The following is a 22,107-nucleotide window of genomic DNA, read 5'->3' as shown; positions in this document are numbered from 1 at the left end:
ACATAGCAACATCTCAATTGTTGGTTCAGACTAGAAGCTAGTATTTAGGTCACTTTTTCCCATCCCATTTTGCTTTTCTGCTCATCAGAATTACCTCTAGATTAGTTCACAAAGTATGTTACTTGAATACTGCTGCTTTCTGCTTCTCTTAGACTACTTTCTTATCACTCTTAAGATGAGACCCATGTTCCTAGCTGCTGCCTCAGTTTTTATCATTGGCACTCTAGTTTCAAGAATACATCCAATGAAGCTTACTTTTGGGCATACGCTGACAGTTTCTTAAGGGAAGAGAAAGGTCTTTATCTCTTGAGGGGTTGTACAAATTACCCAGTTTGAGGTTCTTGGAAGAAAAGTAGTTTACACTCACAAAAGAAATTATCTGCAGTCCAAGAATTTGATTGGTTGGATGGGGGAGGGGGGTCAGGAGGAGGGACAGAGATGGGGGTCTCCCCTGAAACGCTAATGTCCCTAGGCCAGTTAAATCAATGCAAACTGTGGACACTTAGGTTGCAGATTTGGTGACTTCACACAACTTGTTTATAAGTTCTAAGATTTTAGACAGATATTCATCTGTTTGTGAACTGCAATGAGCAAGAATCCCTGGCTTCTGCATCTCTGGCTGAAACACAGCAGTTCCAACCCCTCCCCCTTGCGTGACAAGCTTTTCTTTTAGAGAGTGGGGTTAATGAAATGAAATGAAGCAGTACGGCCTCCTGGGATGGAAATACAAAGTCAAAAGGCTCCAGCATTCCCCTGAGTGGAGTCTTGGAAACCGCAGACCAAATGAAGACAATTGCTTAGAAGAGGCCACTGAGTTACAGGGTAGAGACCCAACCCAGCAATACAGATTCATTTGAGTTATACTAAAACATCAGAGCAACACATCATTACCCAGGATAGGTTAGGAAATTCAGGATAAAATGGCTGGATCTTGTCAGGTGAAGGAAATGGGTACAATAGGAAATTCAATATTATTTCCTCAATATCCCTGGCTGATTAAAACAAATAGATGCTAACAGACCCAAAGAACAAGAAAGATTCCCAAGTAATTGTAAAGTTAGTTTTAGTGGGTATAAAGGCCTAGAGGAATTCAGATGGTTAAAACTATTGTCCTCCTAGAGTTTCATTTGTGCATATCAAAATGTTATCATCAACTTTTGGCTCAACATTTAACTTCAAAATCCAAGCTCATTCAATCCCCAGTACTTAGGATCTTGGAGAAAGTTTGAGTTTCAAATTAAATGCCCTTAAAAAAAAAAAAAAAAAACTAACAATTTGTATTGATGGCACTAAGTCACCACCTGCAGGCCATAGAGGAAAGTGCAAGTAGATAACAAAATTTCACATCACATCACAATGCTACCAAAACATCCTGAGGGAAGAGTTGCAGGTGTCCCTGATCCATGGGAGACACATTCTAAAATCCCCAGTGGGTGCTTGAAAGTATAGAACATTATATATCCAGTTTGCCTGTACATAAGTGCCTGTGATAAAGTTTAATTTATAAAATTAGGCACAGAGATAAACAATAACAATTATTATCAATGTACTATTGTATAAAAGATATGTAAATGTGTTCTCTTTCCCTTTTTTACCCTTTACTTGCAATAAATGGCTTGGTATCACCTGTTACAGGGGCTTCCTTGCTGAAGTCTCCACATAGGCTCAATGCTTTTTGGTGCAATACACAATCAGCAATTGGAACATGTTTTTTGTTCATGTCTTCTGCCCATGAATTCAATACCTCTTGCATCTTAATTAAGCACTTATAAAATGCACTGTGGCAGTAACTTTGTGTTGCTACAGCAAAATGAGTAAAAATTTATTTTACAACTTCAGATATAAATCTTAGCAACCTCAGTGTAGGATTTTTTTTTTCCTTTATTAAACAGAGAACTTTCACCTTTTCACTTTAGGCTTTTCTAAACCCTTAATCGAAACTCCAAGTGTTCCTACTCTTGTGCTTTGAGGCCACTAGGTAAAATAAGGGTTACTTGAACCTAACCACTGAAATACTGTGATAGTCAATCTGATAACCAAGATGGCCAGGCCACTAAGTGACTAACAGGTAGTATACACAGTGTAGGAATGCTGGACAAGAAGATGATTCATATCCACGGCAGTATGGTGCAGGACATTTCAGTACAAGATAGAGTAGAATAACGGAGGAGAGAAAAAGATTTCATCAAGCTATTCAGAATTGTGCATAATTTAAAATATATGAGCTGTTTTTTTTTCCGGAATTTTCCTTAATATTTTCAGCCTGTAGTTTATCTCAGACATCTAAAACTTGGAAAAGTAAAACTGCAGATAAGGAACAGGGGGACTACTATACTAAAAAGTGGTGAAGAGAAGAAGCTGAATATTAACAAACCCTAAACACTGTGACTATTAAACAGGAGTTTTCAGAAGAATATCAGTATAGACAGGGAATATCAGCATCCACATTTTCCAGACTCCTAAGGTCTTAACCTTCCATAAAACCTTGACTACAATAAGGATGTCTAGTACCTTGCAGTCCTGCTCTGTGCCTAAATTAATCAACCTGAGAAGCCGGTCAAAAGGGAAAAAATAGGGAAAGAGCTGGGCACAGTAGCGCACTGCCTGTAATCCCAGCGGCTTAGGAGGCTGAGACTGGAGGATTGTGAGTTCAAAGGCAGTCTCAGCAATGGTAAGGCGCTAAGCAACTCAGTGAGACCTGTCTCTAATAAAATATAAAAAAAGACTAGGGATGTGGTCCAGTGGTTGAGTGCCCCTGAGTTAAATCCCCGGTACCAAAAAGAAAAAAGAAAAAGAAAGAAAGGGATAGGGAAAGCACTAGAATAAACACCAGTGGTTTTAAATGGTTTTGTCTCTTATACCCTGGGGGAAAATAGTTTGATTGATAGGGACCTCAGTTGTCATAACTTAAAAGTGACATTAACACCAACATCCCCTATTTCCCAGCAGTGACCAGAGAATCAAATATGATTTTATAACATCTGGCTAAAGAGAACAAAAATTAGCAAGATCCTCCTGAAAAGATAAATTGCTTATTGCTTCTACTGACAAATGCATGGCATAGCATTATTATTAGTCCTAGTAACAAAACACTTCAGCCACAGAGGTCTGGTAAAATTCAACTTTATTAAGATTTAAACAGAGAAGCTACTTCTGCACATGTTAACCACACATGGAACTGAACAGCTCAACTAAGGCACCCTGAACTATTCATGCCACCTGACACATTGTGGGAAGCTGGCAGTGATGCTTGATTGTACTCCAGTGGTCTGCTACACCCATGTGTGATGGTTATTTCACATGCTTAGGCCCACAAGTCCCATAGTCTAGACTTTAATTCTTCTTAGTTATGTCCCTTGCAATAAGATAAGCTGCCCTAGAAGACATAAAACAGCTGCAAAATCTTCAGGGACCAAGATTAGTTGATTCCTGTGACTTAGGAACCTTTCAGAGCCCTCAGAAGAGGTGATTCTGAACATTCCTGGGATTCACAGGCAGAAAAGTTTCCTCTACCATGGTGGGTGTGTACAGGCTGCAGTGTGGAGTGATGGAGTATGAAGCACATCTGGTTGTATGTAGCAGTTTATCCCAGAGAAAAACCACAAAGCAACATTACTCTGCAGCACAAATAAGTCCTGGAAGCAGCAAGATAAAACTAGCAAAAAGAAAAAAAAAAAGTTGCACAAGTATTTGGAAACAGGACTTTAGAGAACTAGAGTTGGAGAGTAAAGGTTTCCTTTTTCTCCATGCACAATGCAGAGCACACTAATGTTCTCTACTCTATACTTTGAAGATAGCAAAAACAAAAACAAAAACAAAACCTGTCTTTTACTTAGATATTTGAATAAGTAATGGACACATGAAAATAGAACAAAAATTACCCACTTGGAAAACTTTAAGTACTTCTTAAGTTGTTTCTTAAACTGGGTTGGTTACATATGACCAAATGGTCCAGATTCCTACAACATTAATTTTATTCAAAGATTTAAGGGAAATTTTTGCCTATCTATTGTTAATAAATATATTATAGAGTACAAAACAAAAGACTGAAGAAATGACAACTTTACCAAGCAGCTTCAAGGATCTATCATGTCCTCAATGCTAGGCATTATTTTTACCAAGTTCTACCTATGGAAAAGTTTCATACAGGAAGGCTCAGGATCCAGTACCAGTCTAGCACAGATAAATGTAGACATGGGATCACTCAGTTATAGCTGTGATCCACCTTAATGGGAAATGAGCTGCCATTGCTACTCCAATACTCTGACTCATAAAATCTGGCTGCACTGAAACTCCTGCTATTTAGAAAATCCTGTGGAAGGATCAGGTAACCAGAAAGGCAGTGAATTCTGTAAAAGAGTAGAATTATTTTGGGAAGAAAGTGGGTCACCTTCTCACAGACCAAGTGCTAAAGGCAAGCAAAAGAATATGAAAGCTAGCTCAATATCATCAGTCTTTAAGGAAAATTCTGATTCTACTGGGTTTTCTGTGTCAATAGTGGACTTGAATTTAAGAAGTTCCCAGTTCATTTTTAGAAGTATAAACAATATTATGTATCAGAGGGATCAGAAAGAAATCAACTCTTTTCTTTACAACCCTCCTTAATGTAAAGGTTGATCACTTTCCTTGCCAATCTTTCACTTTAATATATCTCCTCAAAACTCTTCTTTAGTACTATTTCCTCTTTTTTTCTCAAAGATTAGACCTTTTTTCTTTGTTTAAAATTTTTGCAGTGTTGGGGATCAAACCTAGGGCCTCGTGCATGCTAGGCAAGCATTCTACCACTAAGATACATCCCTAGGCTTAGATCAGATCATTTTTCATGTTGTGTGTGGTGCTGGGGCTTGAACCCAGGGCCTTGCACACCGTTAAGCAAGATCGGAGATCTGCAACTGGCTTTCTTCAACTAAGATTCATTTTTCTTATAATTTCCCTTCTTTCTAATCTTTCTACTTTAAAAAAAAATCTATAAAGTCTTTCAGTGGCTTTAGATAATTAAAGCCAAGCAAGCAACAAATGCTGGTCTTTTTCTGTGGTAATCATGTTAAGAATAGTTAAATAAGATGTCAAGTACTGCTACCCTCCATTATACATCTCTTCTTGAGAACTGAGTTGGTGCTGACTGTGTTTCAGTTCCATGCCGTTCTCCCTGGTGACTCTTTTCTCCCTTGATTAGTTCCATGGCGCTGAAGGCTAAGGAAAAAGGGAGCAGATGGGCCCTGGAGGAACTTACCTAAGAGACAGGCTGATATTTTTTACTTTTAGACAAGTAAGAAATGAAAAAGTGTTCATGAGTGTTCCAGCTACAAAACTTTCCCTTCAGGTTCGAACTTGAAACTTTCCAGCTTTTGTCATGTATTTTATGCCTTTAAAGGGTTTGTACTTTTCTCCATACATATCCAGACGATTCACTTTGAGTCCTGGAAAGGAGGAAGGGAAGGAGGAGAGAAAATAAGATATGAGTATTCAAAAGATGCAGGTAGCACAATTGTTTGCATGAATTTCAGTTCAAAGAGATCAGCAGGATGGAGACTGCAGTGACAATGAATCCTTCTGTGAAGCTAATGGACTCTTCACACGCAGTACATACACCGACAGTAAAAAAAAAAAAAAAAAAAATGCTTCATCAAAAAAAATTATTCTATAAGAAGACCTCCTCATGTCGGAAAGATAGAAAGTTGCAGACCGCAATGACGGCAAGAGCAAAAAAGATCACTGCACTTTTTGTTCAAGTTATTGGACTGAACAAATCAACAAATGATAATAAATAATGAAAAATAATGAACTCATCAGTGACTGCTTTGTAAGTATTCCCACTGTAATAAAAATATATTATATACAGCTTACAATTTATCAAGTGTTTTAAGGTGAAATAGCTTATAGCTTAACTGAATTCTCACCATTTAAATTAAATAAGGTCTTTTAGTAAAGAAAAACAGGAATATACATATAACACTAAAGTCATTTTCTTTCCATCTCATAGGGTTGTTCTAAGGACATATATAAAAAGAGCTTACAAGAGCACCTGGCACATAATAAATACCCAATAGATGATAACTACTTATTACTATCTTCCTATGGTCGGTACAGAATGGACTGGCCTGGATAGGTTCAATGGTTCCAAAGACTCAAATATGAGTCTTTCGAAATTGGGAGAAAGGAGAGGAAATTATTCTTTTCCATTACCAGCTAAGAATACAGAAGTATTCATATACTGAAAATCTTAGGAACCTCAAATTATTATTTCTTATCATTTGTGACTTAAACACTTTTATTAAGGTCCTTTAGGCCAACTTCAAAGTAAGGATTGTAAACTTCCTCCAGAAATGTACTGGAAAAGATGTACCTAAAGATTATAAACCAGGTAACAAAACCAGATCTTATATAAATAGGGAGCCTTGGGAAGGCTTTTTGCTGTGTGTACTTTATAGAAGAAAGCAACTTATGTTTGTTTCAAAGCTGCCTGAGCTTTGGGTCACTTACCAGAAATGGCCAGCTGCTGGATTTTAAACTGCAGGTTGATTGTGGGGTTTTCATCTGGTTTGGAAGCTCCAGCCTGAAGACTCATGGTCCCCTTCAAACTTGGTAGCTTTTGAGGATTTATTTTTCCTACATCCCAAGACAACATCTTCAAAGAAAATTTAAAAAGAGAAGTGATCTTTACAATAAAGTAATTAAGTATACTAGAACCCCACATTTGAGATGGTTAGACTCTAACCTCAGGGCATCGGTTCACAATATCACAAGTTGCCTCTGGAGTGTTTTTTCAATAGAGAATCCTATTTGTCACGATAAGTAAAGTCAAAAAAGAAAACAAGATCCCTTTGGTTAATCTCATCTTCCAAACAAGGCATAATGTCTGCATGGAGAGCTCTTGAAGTTTACTTCTACTTAACATCAACAATTCAAAACGCCCTGTTTTCCCCTACCTTTGTCACTGGGTCAAATGTGTGTGTCCCTTGGGATGGAGTGAGGCTCATATTCAGCACTCCTTTGGGCATCTGACTGATGACAATCACTCCTTCTATAGTCTTCCCCATAGTCTGCTTAGGTCCCACTGTTATTTCAAAGCGTCCAAGTGAACTACTGTCCCGGAAACTGATATTATGTTTGACATACACTGGAATTGCAACGAGACTGGAAAAGAGAAATAAAGAGCTCATATTATTCATGTACTGGAAAATGGCATTATTTTTCATTTTACATTATGGAGTTTTTTTTTTTTTTGCCCCTTTGGCAGCTTTTTCCTCCCTCACTTATATTCTTACTCCTTATTTTTAAAAATATAGAAAAAAAACAATTATTTTTTTCTTTTTGAAAAGCTAAGGTGTTGTGTAGTAAACTGTCTTCTGATGAATTCCTGAATAACATAAATAAAATCAAAGTGCACATTAAGCCTATCATGAGAAAAATATTGAACAATACTGAAGTCCCTATATTTCTGTTTTAATTTGTGACCTGTGACTATTATTTGTACGGGAGAGAGAGGCCTTTCATAATTTCTTGAGGGTTTTTTATTTTACCTCATCTGATCCTCAAAAAAACACTCAGAGGTAGAGTAGGCTATAATGATTTGATAGGACAGGAAGTTGACCCAGAGAAGTCACAGAATAATCCCATAGTAACCCTAACCCTAACCCTAACCCTAACCCTAACGGTTCCTGTCACTGAGTACTTCCTGTGTACCAGTCACTATTCTCAATGCTTACCATTCATTTAATCCTCACCTTATTTCATTCTCCTAATAACAATGAAATATTACTGCCACTATGTGCTACTTCATAAGTGTGAAGTAGTTACTGATTTTAGAGATGAATACTGGTGTCCTCGAACTTAACTGAAATTAAGTAACTTGTGAAGGTCATATACTATAAGCACTGAAGGTGCTGGTTAAATCCAGGCAATCAGATTCCAAAGCCTTTGACCTTAAGCATTCAGATGTTTCCCTAAACAACTGACTTCAAATCACACCTGAAGGTGTTGGTGGCTCTGAGGTCTCTTGGCTCTTGTGTCTGCACACCTTTGCCCATGCAATACTGCTTGTATCCAAAAGCCTGTAGGCTTCAAACTGAAGTGAACATATAAGATCAAAAAAATCATTAAATTTTATGCTTTTTCATAGCACAATTTAATCTTTTTGGGGGTCAAGTGGATTGAATATAGGCTTGCTCAGATTTTAATTTGAGAAAAAAAATGTTCTTGTTTAGACACAAAACAAAAATGATAGTGATAAATTTGATGAGCACGTCCTTCACATTAAGCACTATTTAGACTCACTCAATCCTGATAAAAAGGTACTTTTATTATTTTCAGATAAGAAAACACACAGCAGGGAAACAACTAACCTGAGAAGGCACACTTAGTAACTATAGGAGCTGGAACTTGATCCCAGGTAACTTTAGAGCCCAAGTTCTTAATCACTACAGATACTATCTCCACATACACAGACAGACACAGATTCCACTCTCAGTGGGAGGAGCCGCTTACTTCTGTGCACTGACATGATAAGAGAGCAGACGGAAGTTTCCATCAGGTGGGATGAAGGATAGAATACGCTCTGACTCCCAGCGCTTGAAACGAACACAAGGATGGAAGCTGACGTCATCCAACAGCCGGGGGTTCTACAGTTACCAGGCAAGGAAGAGCAAGTAGGAATTAAACACCCACTTTTCTTTCAGGAAAGTAATTCAGTTGCTATTTTTACTAAAAGACAGACAGACACACACACACACACACACACACACACACACACAAACTCTCTAATTACTTATAGAAAATTCAAGGCTGATATAAGCTTTGTGGCTGCCCTAATCATTTCTAGTTCTATTCTGTTCTTACCACTCTGGTTTTATAGAAACTTTTAATTTCCCACCCCAAGAACAGGAACTCTAGTCCAGGATTTACCATAAAGGAAAGTGTAAGGTCTGGCATTCCAGTGAGTTTTACACAGGCATCAACCACGCCCTGGATCTCAGCAGTAACTGTGGAACCTGAGACAGGAACAGACAAATAGATTTACTGAACACCTCTCTGTCCTTCCCAGCTAACTTACTTCCTCCCTCTTGCTCCTCTCTCTTCTTCTTTGCCTTCCCTGCCTCCTTTCTTCCCTTCTTCTTTCCTTCTGACCAGCTGTCCAATTCATTTATCCAACCCATTCACCCATCCTTCCAAACATGTATCAACTACATATCAAGGCTGAGACACTATGATGGGGATGAAAAGATTAATGAGATAGTTATTAGCCTAAAGGAGTTCTCAATCTAGTGTCACAATCACATAGAGCATCATTATCTTAACCAATGGTTCAGAAAATTTCCTATTAGAAACTGCTCTCCCAAAGGTCACCAATGAGCTTTGCTGCTAAATAAGACACCCATGGTCTCTATCCTACAGGATCTCTTCAGCATTTGCTATTGTTGATCACTTCTTCCTTTTCAAAATGCTTTTCTGTCCTAACCTCTCCTAATTTTCTCCTTTTATTCCCAGCTCTTCTTCTTCAGTGTCTTCTGCAGATTTCTTTACATGCCCTTAAATATCTAAGCTTTTCCACAGTTCTGAACCTCTTTTACTATATATTCTCCTTAGTAGTGTTACCTACTTCCCAAGATTTACATTTTCATTTACAACCAACTATTTCCTACTGTTTTTAAGTTAGCCTCACTTCTAATGGACATTCCACTGGAATGTCACTGTGGTGCTTCAAACTCCACATGTGAAAGAGAAATTTATCATCTTGCTCCCTGGACCACTCCTCTTGTTTTCCACATTGCTATGATGATACCACCTATCCTACTGCATAAAGTTAGAAACACAGATGCATCTTTGACTATTTCTACCTCCTTGGTCCCCATATCCAGTCAATTACCAATTCTTCTCTTTTCTAAGACTTTACAGCTCTCAAATTTATTCATTCCTCTCCATCCTGACTACCATTATAGACAGTGATATTTTGTGTGTGAACTTCAGCAACAACTTCCTGCTTTCAATGCTTACAGTCTTACCCCACTTCAACTCATTATTCCACAACAAGCCTGATGAAATTATTCCCCAACTTAAAACTCTCCAAATGCTCTCAACTTTCTTCCTTAAAATGGCACACAAGGTTCTTCATGATCTGGCCATCATTTTTTTTTTTTAAGTTTTCACTGATATTCTATAGTAAAATACAAAAACCATACAGTTCAGTAAATATCATTACATCTCTGGAAGTACCATGCACATCAAAATGTAGAGCCTTTTCAGCAACCTGGTATGCTCCTTCTTATCCATTCCAGTTAAAGACATCCCCCAAATTCTGACTTCTATTACCTTAGATTGTGCTTATTTTCAAATTTCACATAAATGTAACCACATTATTTATATAATCTTATGCACCTAACGTTTCTGTTAAATATTGTTAGGATTTACTTATATTGCTGGATGTATCAGTGGTTCATTCTTTTTCTCTACCACACAGTGTTCTACTGTATGGCCATATTAAAGTTTATTTATCCTTTCTATTGCTGAATATTTGGGTTATCTCCCATTTAAACTAATACGAAAAGATGCTTTGGCCTTAGTTTTTTTTAATTAATTTTTTTGTTTATATAGGATAGCGGAATGTATTACAATTCTTATTACACAAATAGAGCACATTTTTTCATATCTCTGGTTGTATACAAAGTATATTCACAGCAATTTGTATCTTCATACATGTACTTTGGATAATAATGACCATCTCATTCCACCATCATTTCTAACCCCATGCCCCCTCCCTTCCCCTCCAACCCCTCTGCTCTCTCTAGAGTTCATCTATCCCTCCCATGCTCCCCCTCCCTACCTCACTGTGAATCAGTCTCCTTATGTCAGAGAAAACATTTGGCATTTGGTTTTTTGGATTGGTTAACTTCACTTAGCATTATCTTCTCTAACTCCATCCATTTACATGCAAATGCTATGATTTTATTCTCTTTTATTGCTGAGTAATATTCCATTATGTGTGTGTGTGTGTGTGTGTGTGTGTGTGTGTCACATTGCCTTAGTTTTAAGGCCTCATCAGTTCTTCTTTTATGCTTCTCAACCCAGTCATACTGAACTACTTTATTTTCCAATAATATTTTGGGAGACACTGTTGGAGTGGTTGCTCCAAAATGAATGCAAATCTTAACAGCTTCTATTTATTTTGCTGCTAAAGCAAAAACTATCTTCTCTACATACTTTTCTGGATGGATATGGTCCCATTCATGCTCCACCTTTTTTACTTTCTCTCACTAGACTTTAATTAAGCCTTCCAGACACAGACTATGCCTTTAGAAATGACCACCAAACACCCACTATACAGCACTGTGCTATAATACAAGTTTTCAATAAACATGTGTTGAATGGATAAGTTCACTAATGTGAAGAGAACTTTCTGTAGACCTCTAAGCTTTAGAACTTTTAGTTATATTTATCTAATTTAGAATAGGCAGACAGGAAGGCTTCCTGAATCAGTAATTACAATTTTAGTTCCACCATCACAAATGGGAATTAAACACTTTTATAAAGGAAATCTAATCAATAAAATATTAGTTTGTTACTTTTTTTATTATTATTGAAGAGGATAACACCTACAAAACAATTAATCCACATCAAAATAAAATCCACTGTGGCTCAGTGGTAGAGAACTTGTCTAGCATGTGTGAGGCACTGGGTTCAATTCTCACCACCACATATGAATAAATGAATAAAATAAAGATCCATCAACAACTAAAAAAGATATTGAAAAGAAAAAAGTCTATCCTTTAACCAGCACAGTGCCTGATAGAGTGGGTACAAAATTAAAATGAATGGTTCTGAATAAGGAATAATTCTGATACTAACATGTATTATATAAAAGGGGCCTCCTAATTTCAAATCTCAGATGGTTCAAAACATCTTAAGAGCACCTACCCGATTTGTCAATAATGGCATCAATCTCTTCAATCACATCAAAATAGGCTTCATTGTTGGTATATTTTACCCCAGTCCGTCGCCAAGGCACCACTGACAGCTGCCCAGTTGGAAGTTGGTCACCCACATTGGTACTTCCTAGATAATTAATATTGATACTTTTATAATCAAAAAGGTATTTTAATGTCAATTTGATTCTAACAGTGTACATTTCCCCAGAAGTTTCTATGCTCCCACTATTCATGCATTATCAAACAGAAGATGAGTGTTTCCAAACTTCTATATAGGGCAACCCGGTCTATTTTTAAAACTCATTGTCTCCATCTGGTCTGTCTCCTTGATCAGAATAAAGGTTTTTTAAAAAAGTTACCTGAGAGACAGATATCATATTTTGGATTTGAAAGTAACTTGAACTTAGTGTCTCAAATTCCACAATAGCTTGAAGCCTAAATAATGTATTGGGTTTCAGAACATGTTGGTAATCTACATATTGACATAAAATTTTCATGGGTAAAAAAAGTATTGTAGCATAAGTAGGTTCTTAGGTACATTCGTGGTAGTATTAAAATGTACATATCAACATGGGCTGTTTCATACTAATGTTAAAACTTAAAAACACAAATTAGATCCTTTCCTGTCATTAAGAGCTCTAGATGAATTCTACATTTTTGCATCAAAAAGTTTTTTAATTCAAAGATTTTTTACTGAAATAACAAAATGCTATAAATAATTTAAATTGTTTCCTATTTCATTTCCTGGATAGTTCTACTCTAAAGAAAGAAACACTATATACACTATATATTCAGCATGTTTATTAAACATTTCAGCTTTTATTCTTTTCTTCAGATTGAAGTGAGATACAGGCTTAAATAACTTAATAATATCCATAAATGATTCAAGCACTAACAAAGCTTTTAAGGCTTAAAATGAACTCAGAATACTGAAAAAACGCCATACTTATTACCATATTATTAAAGTTGTTAAAACTTCATACTATATCCCATACTTGGTGAGGCAAACTTTCTTTTATTTTTTAAAAATTTATTTGCAAAACTGTCTTGGATCTTCTAGTATTACTACTCGAAGAATTTTGGTCTGCCTGACTTAATCTACCTTGACATATTTAACAGGCCAAATTCTTATAATTCTTTTTCAAAACGCCATACCTATTTTTTATATTAACACTTTTTTTTTTTTTTTTAAGAGAGAGTGAGAGAGGAGAGAGAGAGAGAGAGAGAGAGAGAGAGAGAGAGAGAGAGAAGAGAGAGAGAGAGGGAATTTTTAATATTTATTTTTTAGTTCTCGGCGGACACAACATCTTTGTTGGTATGTGGTGCTGAGGATCGAACCCGGGTCGCACGCATACCAGGCGAGCGTGCTACCGCTTGAGCCACATCCCCAGCCCCATATTAACACTTTTTAAAATGCATTTTCCACTAGTTTTCAAATTCCATGAAATCCTCGTTTATTCATTAAACAAGTCCCAAAATACAGAACATTAATGAAGCACAATGACTAATCTGACTAAATCAAAACATTTTATTTTATTTATTTAGTTAGTTATGCTGGAGCTGAACCCAGGGGTGCCCTATTACTGAGCTACATCCCCATCCCTTTTTACTTTTTAAGACAGGGTCTCTCTAAGTTGCCTAGGGCCTTGCTGGGTTGCTGAGGTTGGTCTCAAACTTGGGATCCTCCTGCCTCAACCTCCTGAGTCACTGGGATTACAGGCATATGTCACTACACCCAGCAAATCAACATTCAATATGTGTCTAAACAAACACCATGAACGATGTTAAATGACAAGCAACAGACTGTGAGAAAATATCTGCAATGCAGTATTCAAAATATATAAAGAACTCCTACAAAGTACCCTGTATATTAGAAATATATCCCTAAATAAAAGAAATTCTTTTAAATTATTTTAAATCAGTATGAGAAAAGAAAAACATTTCAACAACAAAAAATTGGGCAAAGAACATGAAAAGGTAATTCTCAATAGAGAAAAAGCAATCAAGAAACTTGAGCAGGTTTTAATCTCACTAGCAACAAAAAAATAAACAAAAACGGAGTTCATAACTAACAAGATGCCAACAAACCATCTATCAAATTGCCAAAGTCTCGGAAAAAAATAATACTAGGGTTGACTAGCTTCCACAGAAATTGCTACTGAAAACACAAATTCATGTTTAATTTTCTAGAGGGAAACTTGGCACAGCACAAAAGTCCCTAAAATATACACACCCCTTGACCTAGCGCTTCCATTTCTAGTATTGAAAATAAATCATCCCTGATGTACACAAAGATTTAAGAATATTAACCCCTCATTATTTAAAAGAAGAAATGTCAGAAATATCACAAACAGGGATTCAGTAAATAACTTGCATCTATTTAATATGAAAAAATTACAAAATCATCAATAATGATATAGAAATAAGGTGTGTTCATAAAATGTTGATAAAAGTGAAGCTTAAAAAATATACAAGAGTTTTTGCTTTAAAAAGTTTCATTTAGGGCTGGGGATGTGGCTCAAGCGGTAGCGCGCTCGCCTGGCATGCGTGCGGCCCGGGTTCGATCCTCAGCACCACATACCAACAAAGATGTTGTGTCTGCCGAGAACTAAAAAATAAATATTAAAAAAAAAAAAAAAAGTTTCATTTACCATTTACCTATTTAGAAATATATACCCCAGTATGTTAAGTGTGGTGGTGGGATTAAGAGGAATTTTCATGTTCCTCCTTGTGCTTTTCTATATTTCTGAAGTTTCTATAACCATCATGTTTTTCTTTAGACCTTTTTTTTGAGAGGCTAGGGATGGAACCAAGAGCCTTGCACATGCTAGGCAAGTGCTTACCACTGAGCTATATCCCCAGCCCATAAAATACTTCATTTTGTCATTGAAATCAGGGTATTTTCTATATAACAAAAATATTATTTCAGGTTAGATTCAAAGACCATAAAGAGCAACATTAAAGTATCTGAACACTCAAGATTCCCAAACATTCAAAAATAATTCACATACCAAACTAAGCTACACCCAGGATGATAGTAACTTTTTGTCATAACTCCCATACCTGTTATGGTGTTGACAACTGTCCGAAGGATAGTGGGAGGTTTTATCAGTTCTTTGAGAATGTTCGACTCAGTAGCCAAGGGAAACCCATTATCAAGCATCTCTTCCAAAACCTCATAAACCACAACCACATTGTCTTTGATCACCGGCTCTGAACAGACTCCAAAATAATCCTGATGAAGACATAACACGCACATTTATTGTCCAGAGACTGTAAAAAAGTAAATAAATAAAAGAAGGTTTTCAAAGAGTAAGAACTTGGTTTATCCACATGTGTTTTACACAGTATTTCTGTGGTACTCTTCTACAATGCTGGAATGGGGCACAGCCACAGTTCTCTTAGGCAGCCTGGTTGGACAGAGGTAATACTAGCATATGGTACTACTGTCATTAGTAGCTGCTTCTATAAACTAGATGAAGTCTATTTAACTCTTTGAGTTAATTTCTTCCACTTAATAAAATATGCAGAATACAAAATTGAATCCAGATTATTTTATGTGCTTAGGAATAAGAATATGAATTATGCAAAATTATGCTATGACAGAATTATACATGAAAATCTTTTTAACCTTAACTGTGCTATTTCTTTATATTTGTGCATTGAGTAAGAGTTGAGAAACAACAACAAAAAAATTAGAATGAGGTGGATGAGCTAGCACAGTAGAAAATCTCTTAGGCAGCCCTAATGTTAGAATTCTAAGAATTCTTTTTCCTTTTATTAAAAAGACTAAACATGATGGTGGAATGTGATGGACATTATTATCCAAAGTACATGTATGAAGACATGAATGGGTGTGAATATACTTTGTATACAATCAGGGATATGGAAAAAAAAAAGGTTAAACTAGTTGGGCAAGGGTGGCATGTGCCCCCAGTCCCCAGTTACCTGGGAGGCTGAGGCAAAACAACTGCTTAAGCCCAGGAGTTTGAGGCAAGTCAGGAAACACTGAAAAACCCTGTCTCAATGACAACAACAAAGTTAAATATTGTATCGTCTGGGGTCTAGAAAAATCACTGGAAGACCTGGATTATAATCTTGTCACTTATTAGATCAAACTGTTCTCTGTGTTCGTCAGCTTTCCAACACTGTGAAAAAAAATACCTGATAAGAACAACTTAGAGGAAGAAAAGTTTATTTTGGCTCACAGTTTCAGAGGTCCCAGTGCACAGAAAGCCAACCCCACTGATTTGGGCCCAAGGTGAGGGAGAACATCATGGTGGAAGGGCGTAGCAGATGAGTACTGCTTAGCTCACAGCAGCCAGGAAGCACAGAGAAAGGGGAAGGATCTTGAAGGGAAGATGAACCCTTCCAGGGAATGAACCCATCCAAGACATGTCCCCAGTGACCCAGTTCTTCCAGGCACCACCTGCCTGCCTGATGTTACCACCCAATCCATTCAAACTAGGATAGATTTATTAGATTACAGTTCTCATAATTCAATCATTACACCTCTGAATATCTCTACATTAAAAAAGGAACTTTGGAGGGATACCTCATATCCAAACCATAAACATGTTACTAAGTTAGGTCTTGATTTCTGTTGTGGTAATAATCAGGATAATGCCATTTGAATATACAAGAATATTGAAAGTACTAAGAATAAATGATTAAATGATAAGGTCCATGAATGTACTTTATACATTTAAAGTACTATGTGAAATGAAATAAATGTCTATAGTCATTTAGTGTATCCTTCTAAAATTGTCGTCTCATCTTTTACAGGGCCTCTGAGACAGGCATGCAACCCTTCTTGAATTCATCCACCAAAGGGAAATTTACCCCTTCTAAGGATCATACTAGCTCCTTTGCACAGTTCTACTCATGGACAGCTCTGGTTATTAAGAATTCTTTCTTCTGCTAAATTCAAATCTGCCTCGTCCTAGCTGCCTTACACAGCAAGCTTAAATAATAGCACTGCCATTATCTGAAGACAACAACAAACTTTCACTCATTTTCACAGAACCAAACTTCTAAGATCACTCTACTGTTCATGCTATGGTATGATTTCCAGATTGTTTCACCATCTTGCCATATCTTTGACATCCAATATTGAATGCATTATACTAGATGAAGGCTAAATTACAATAGATAATCTCCATTGTCAGATCCCAAGATTTAAGAGGAAAAACTGTCACAAATTTCCTTCCCAAAGTGATTATATTTTTAAAAATTAAATTAAATTTTAAAAAACGTCTTCACTTGATTTTATAAACCAAATAATGTGATATGAACATTTGGAAAGGAGACTTGACATGACAAAGTACCATAGCAAAAGTGCAGTACAGCTGGAACTCTATCATATTTTAGTACTAGAAAAGTTATAGTGTCAAGAAAGGATAAACATCAAAAAAAAAAAAAAAGGCATTGAGCTGGGTATGATTGTGCACACCTGGAATCCCAGCTATTCCAGAGGCTGAGGCAGGAATATTACAATTACAAAGTCAGCCTTGGCACCATAGCAAGGCCCAAAGCAACTTAGCAAGACCCTGTCTCAAAAAATAAAAAGGGCCAGGGATGTAGCTCAGTTCCTGGGTTAAATCCCTGGTAACAAAACAACAACAACAAAAAAAAAAACAAAAAAAAAAACACTGAAATCAGGATATGTATTTACTTTTAACAACTGCTTAAAAAATGACAAACTCACCAGGCACAGTGGTGCATGCCTGTAATCCTAGCGGCTCAAGAGGCTGAGACTGGAAGATCTTGAGTTCAAAGCCAGTCTCAGCAATGGCAAGATGCTAAGCAGCTCAGTGAGACCCTATCTCTAAATAAAATACAAAACAGGTCTGGGATGTGGCTCAGAGGTTGAGTGCCCCTGAGTTCAATCTCCAGTAAACAGCCCCCCTCAAAAAAATTACAAGATCTGAAGTTCTAGACTTCTAAATCAGCAATTTTACCCTGCTTTCTCAAATTCCTCTGTGATTTCAAAGAGATTACACAACTTTCCCACTACCTATCTTGCAATGAGTTACATAATAATTGTATATGGCAATAGCAACAACTGTTGAGTTTCACTAATTGGACTGTTAATCTTAGAAAAAGTGAAGTATCATATGTGGAAATCATAGCAAGGCACAGTTAGAAAGGTTTAAGATCATAACTACTGGAATTACTTCTAGTCCTTTCACATACTGGGGCTTATAATTCTTAGGGGTTTGTTGTTGTTTTTGTTTTGCAGTACTGGGAGCTGAATCCAGAATCTCACACAAACTACACAGTTGCTCTATTAATGAGTTACATCCCCAAACCTACTAATTCTTAGGTTTTCACTGTGCAAAGGAGCTAGTATGCTGAATAATTGGAATCCCAGATTAACAGTACTATCAGAGGGCTGGGATTGTGGCTCAGTGGCAGAGCACTTGCCCCCACATGTGAGACACTGGGTTCAATCCTCAGCACCACATAAAAATAAACAAACAAAATAAAGATACTGTGTCCATAAATATTAAAAAAAAATTTATAAAAATAGTACTATCAGAGAGTGTTTGGAGAAAAAATCTTATAAAATATATTTTAATTTTCTTGGGAATAAGAATAGCTCTAGACATAGAATATAGATATGAGTGCAAATGAATGGACTTTTTGATTTGCTTTTTAATTTTTATCATAATGTCTGGATTCTCATTCTCCTCTCCAGCTCCACAATTCCCATATTCATGAGACTAATTCCAGACCTCACATGACACAGAAGTTAAACCAAAGGACCTTTGCTTCTAATTTATCATTTGAATTATACAAATAACTACAACAATTAGAAGTTAAGTGATTTTGTTAGGAAGAGGATTCCACTGTATAAATCTAAAGCCTGGATACTCTAAAATCACATGCTATAAATTATGCTCTCATACCCTGGTAAACTTACCTCCCTTACCCTGCATTCCAGGACCCCCAAGATCTCCAAATCAAAATGATAACTGTATCTTGTAAAATGGGTTACAAATTCTTACAGATACAGAAGATTTCCCAACCTTATGTTTGTAACAAGAGTTTATCACTCAGCAGTTATATGCTACAAATAACCACCTCAAACCAAAAATGAAGCATGGGTTCACAAATTACCTCTGCCAGGGACAATTAAGATAAGCATTACTTGGCTTTTTCTGTATTTTCTTTTATAAAAGTTTAAACATTTATCACTTTCTGAAGCAACTCAAAGCAATACTATAATATGGTTAGCATCAAGTCCACTATATTAAAAAAAAAATCTAAACTCTACTTTGTAAACAAAATGTAGGATGGGAACTAAACACACCACACACAAGTTCAAAAGTATTCAATTTGTCATTTTAAATGCAACCAATGCAATAATTAGAAAAAAGAATCTTAATTAGATAAGAGAAAAGTGAGCAATAGCAGAGTTTTGATTTCTCAGACTTCTTTTAACTGAAGCTGAATACAATGGAAACAGGACTGTAAAGACACTTTATAACTTACATATATGAATCCTCTCATATTCACTAACCTGAAATGTGTCCACTACTCGGTGAAGGAACTCAATGACAAACAGAGGTGGGACCTCAGTCTGAATCACGGCCACAAAAAAGATCTTGTGGCGGTAAACACTTAAGAGATAATGGTGAGGGGTAGGGATAACTGGAGGCACATTTTCTGCCTCAGTTGCTCTTTCCTGTGCCTCAAAAAAGTAATCGCAAACAGAACGACTGACCACACTTTTCCAATGTTTCTCCAGGAAAATATCTCCAGAGGAGTTGATCAAGAAAAGACTATGAATCATGGTGGGAAATTGTCAGTGAAGAGGAAAGTCTTTTTCAGTGGGAAAGTCTCAGGATTCTGCAAACTTTCAAACCTAAAAACAAAAGAAGCTATATTCAGTGCCATTCTCTCCCCATCTTTTCCAGCAGTCCAAGACTTACCAATTTTTTCAAGATCAGGCTCAAGTCTTCCTTTACTGCATGAGCTTGAAGTATCCTTCTCTTGAATTCCTAAGAATAATTATCAGCCATCTCTTTTGTCAATCATATACTCCTAGTTATCTCTCCCACTTACTCTTTCTCTGGTGCTGAGGACTGAACCTAGAGCCTCTCAAATGCTAAGCACATGCTCTATCATTAAGCTACAGTCCCAGCCTTTACTCCCAGTTATCTTTACTATTGCCTGAAATATACCCACTTAAAATACTACTTAATCTTTGGGTATCTATTTTCTCTTCAACTAAGCTCTTTAAAGGAGTTTTGGGGCTTTTTGTTGTTGTTGTTGCCTTATTGCACATTACCACTTTGCATACAGGAGAAATGGAAGGTTTCAAAGAACATTAGTGACTTTGATATCAGGTTTTGGTCACAATGCTCACATACACGTCTCAGTTTAATCTGGTAGCCACCAGGAACTGAGTGAGGGTGAAGCTCAGTATGTGAGACCCTGAGATCGATCCCTAGGACCTTCCAAAATAAATAAATATGGTAGGGCCAATGAGCACTTGAAATGTGGCTGGTTAGAACTGAGATATGCTGGCCACCCCTGGTGCATACCTGTAATCCCAGTTGCTTGGGAGGCCAAGGCAAGTGGATCACCATTTAAAGCCAGCCTCAGCAAATTAGGGAGGCCCTCTCGCTAAATAAAATACAAAAAAGAGCTGGGGATGTGGCTCAGTGGTTAAGTGCCCTTGAGTTCAATCCCTGGTACCAAAAGAAAAAAGAAAAGAACTGAGACATGCTGAAAGATCTAAAACAGATTTGGAAGATTTTGTACAAAAAAAAAAAAAAAAAGATTTCAAATGTTACCATTAATTTACTGATTATATGCTATACTGTTTTGTATATATTAGGTAATAGAAAATATATTTAAATTAATTTAACCTGTTTTATTACTTTAATATAATTACTAGAAAAATGTAAAAATTACATTTTAATTTGCTCATATTTCTATTAGAGTTGTGCTGGGAGCTAATCCAGAATGGAAAGCTGCCATTGTGGTCTTTATTCATTCAATGAGACCCATTCGCTGAGCACTTCTTATACACAGGCTCTTCATTGGGTGCCTTTAAAAATTCTCTCTCTGGGGAACAGGTACCTCTGACCGCGGAATCTCCACGGCTCCAGTCGCCAGAAATGAGGCAGCCGCGAGGGACCCCAACTGTGGCTATTAGCCCAGGTGATCGCACCGCAAAGGCCTGCTGTACCGAGTACGCCAGGGCAAGCTTAATCCCTCTGCCGGCGGACTCGACTGCAGGAGGGAGGGAGGGAGGGACAGAGGGTGGAGAATGGCGAGGCTGCGGAGAAGGAGGCCAAAGTGGGTTATTTCTGCGATGGTCCCAGCCTAGGACCCCGCGAGCCACGGTGAGGAAGGCACGGGGTAGATTTAAGGTAAACGCACATTCCGGGGGTAAACAGGGTTCAGGAACCGGGGCCTTCCACTTTGCACCCATGTGTTGCCATGGTAACAGGGTCCCCTCCTCCCTCCACCATCCGGCCAGAGCGGACCACCTCCCGGAGCCCGCTACTCTGTCTCTCACCTCACCCCACTGCTTGCCGAAGCTCTAAGGATCAGTCCGTCCGGCGCCACCCCGCGCCTCTGCCCGCCCCCCGCGCGCCCCCTCTCTGACCCTCTGCCCCCTCCCCGCCGGTGCCTGAGGCCGCCGACTCTCACCCAGCCTCGCTCTTCGCAGCGCCGACCACTCGGCTGTGCCAACAAGCTCCACCCCCACGCGCGCACTGGCCGCCGCTCGCACGCTGATTGGTCCGCCCCCGGGGCTCGCGCCGGCACCGCCCGCTACTGAGGCCTGAAGGCCGTTGATTGGGCGCCAGTGCACCGCTCTTCTCTGATTGATCGCTGTCCGTGGCCTTCCCAGTTCTCGGGCTCGAACCCCTAATTGGCCCTCGTTGAGGGCCGGGTAATCTCTGATTGGTGCAGCTCAGTGGTTCTGAGCCCAGATTAGAAGGCAAGGACAGAATGAGGGCCGTTTGGTCTGCAGTCGTCCAGTCACAAAGGGCCCAAGAGGCCGCTGCTGCAACCTGCATAATTGCGGATGTGCCTTGAAAGGGATGCTTAAAAAGTATGTGTTGGGCAGGGGAGGAGGTGATTTCCAGGGCACAATTTATCTAATAGTACACCATGGATAAGAAGTCATGAATAGCAATAACTACCCTTCGCTATTAAGTGCATT

At 37.9% G+C, this 22,107-nt stretch overlaps 1 protein-coding gene across 1 annotated transcript; it reads right to left on the bottom strand.

The window, feature by feature from the left end:
- Positions 1–3,205: 3,205 nt before the first annotated feature.
- Ap3m2 (adaptor related protein complex 3 subunit mu 2) lies at positions 3,206–21,614 on the bottom strand. Its single transcript, XM_077792609.1, has 10 exons — positions 21,591–21,614; positions 19,447–19,791; positions 14,985–15,156; positions 11,911–12,048; positions 8,905–8,990; positions 8,488–8,621; positions 6,930–7,137; positions 6,484–6,628; positions 5,234–5,420; positions 3,206–3,655 (listed from the first exon to the last, which is right to left on the bottom strand). Exons 2-9 carry the CDS (start codon positions 19,717–19,719, stop codon positions 5,320–5,322), a joined length of 1,257 nt encoding a protein of 418 aa, XP_077648735.1. The 5' UTR covers positions 19,720–19,791; positions 21,591–21,614; the 3' UTR covers positions 3,206–3,655; positions 5,234–5,319.
- Between the last annotated feature and the right edge of the window lie 493 nt (positions 21,615–22,107).

This window comes from Urocitellus parryii, chromosome 14 (assembly GCF_045843805.1).
Source record: "Urocitellus parryii isolate mUroPar1 chromosome 14, mUroPar1.hap1, whole genome shotgun sequence".
NCBI lineage: Eukaryota > Metazoa > Chordata > Mammalia > Rodentia > Sciuridae > Urocitellus > Urocitellus parryii.
The sequence above is the reverse complement of the archived record's forward strand: the minus strand, read 5'-3'. Positions and strand labels throughout refer to the sequence as shown.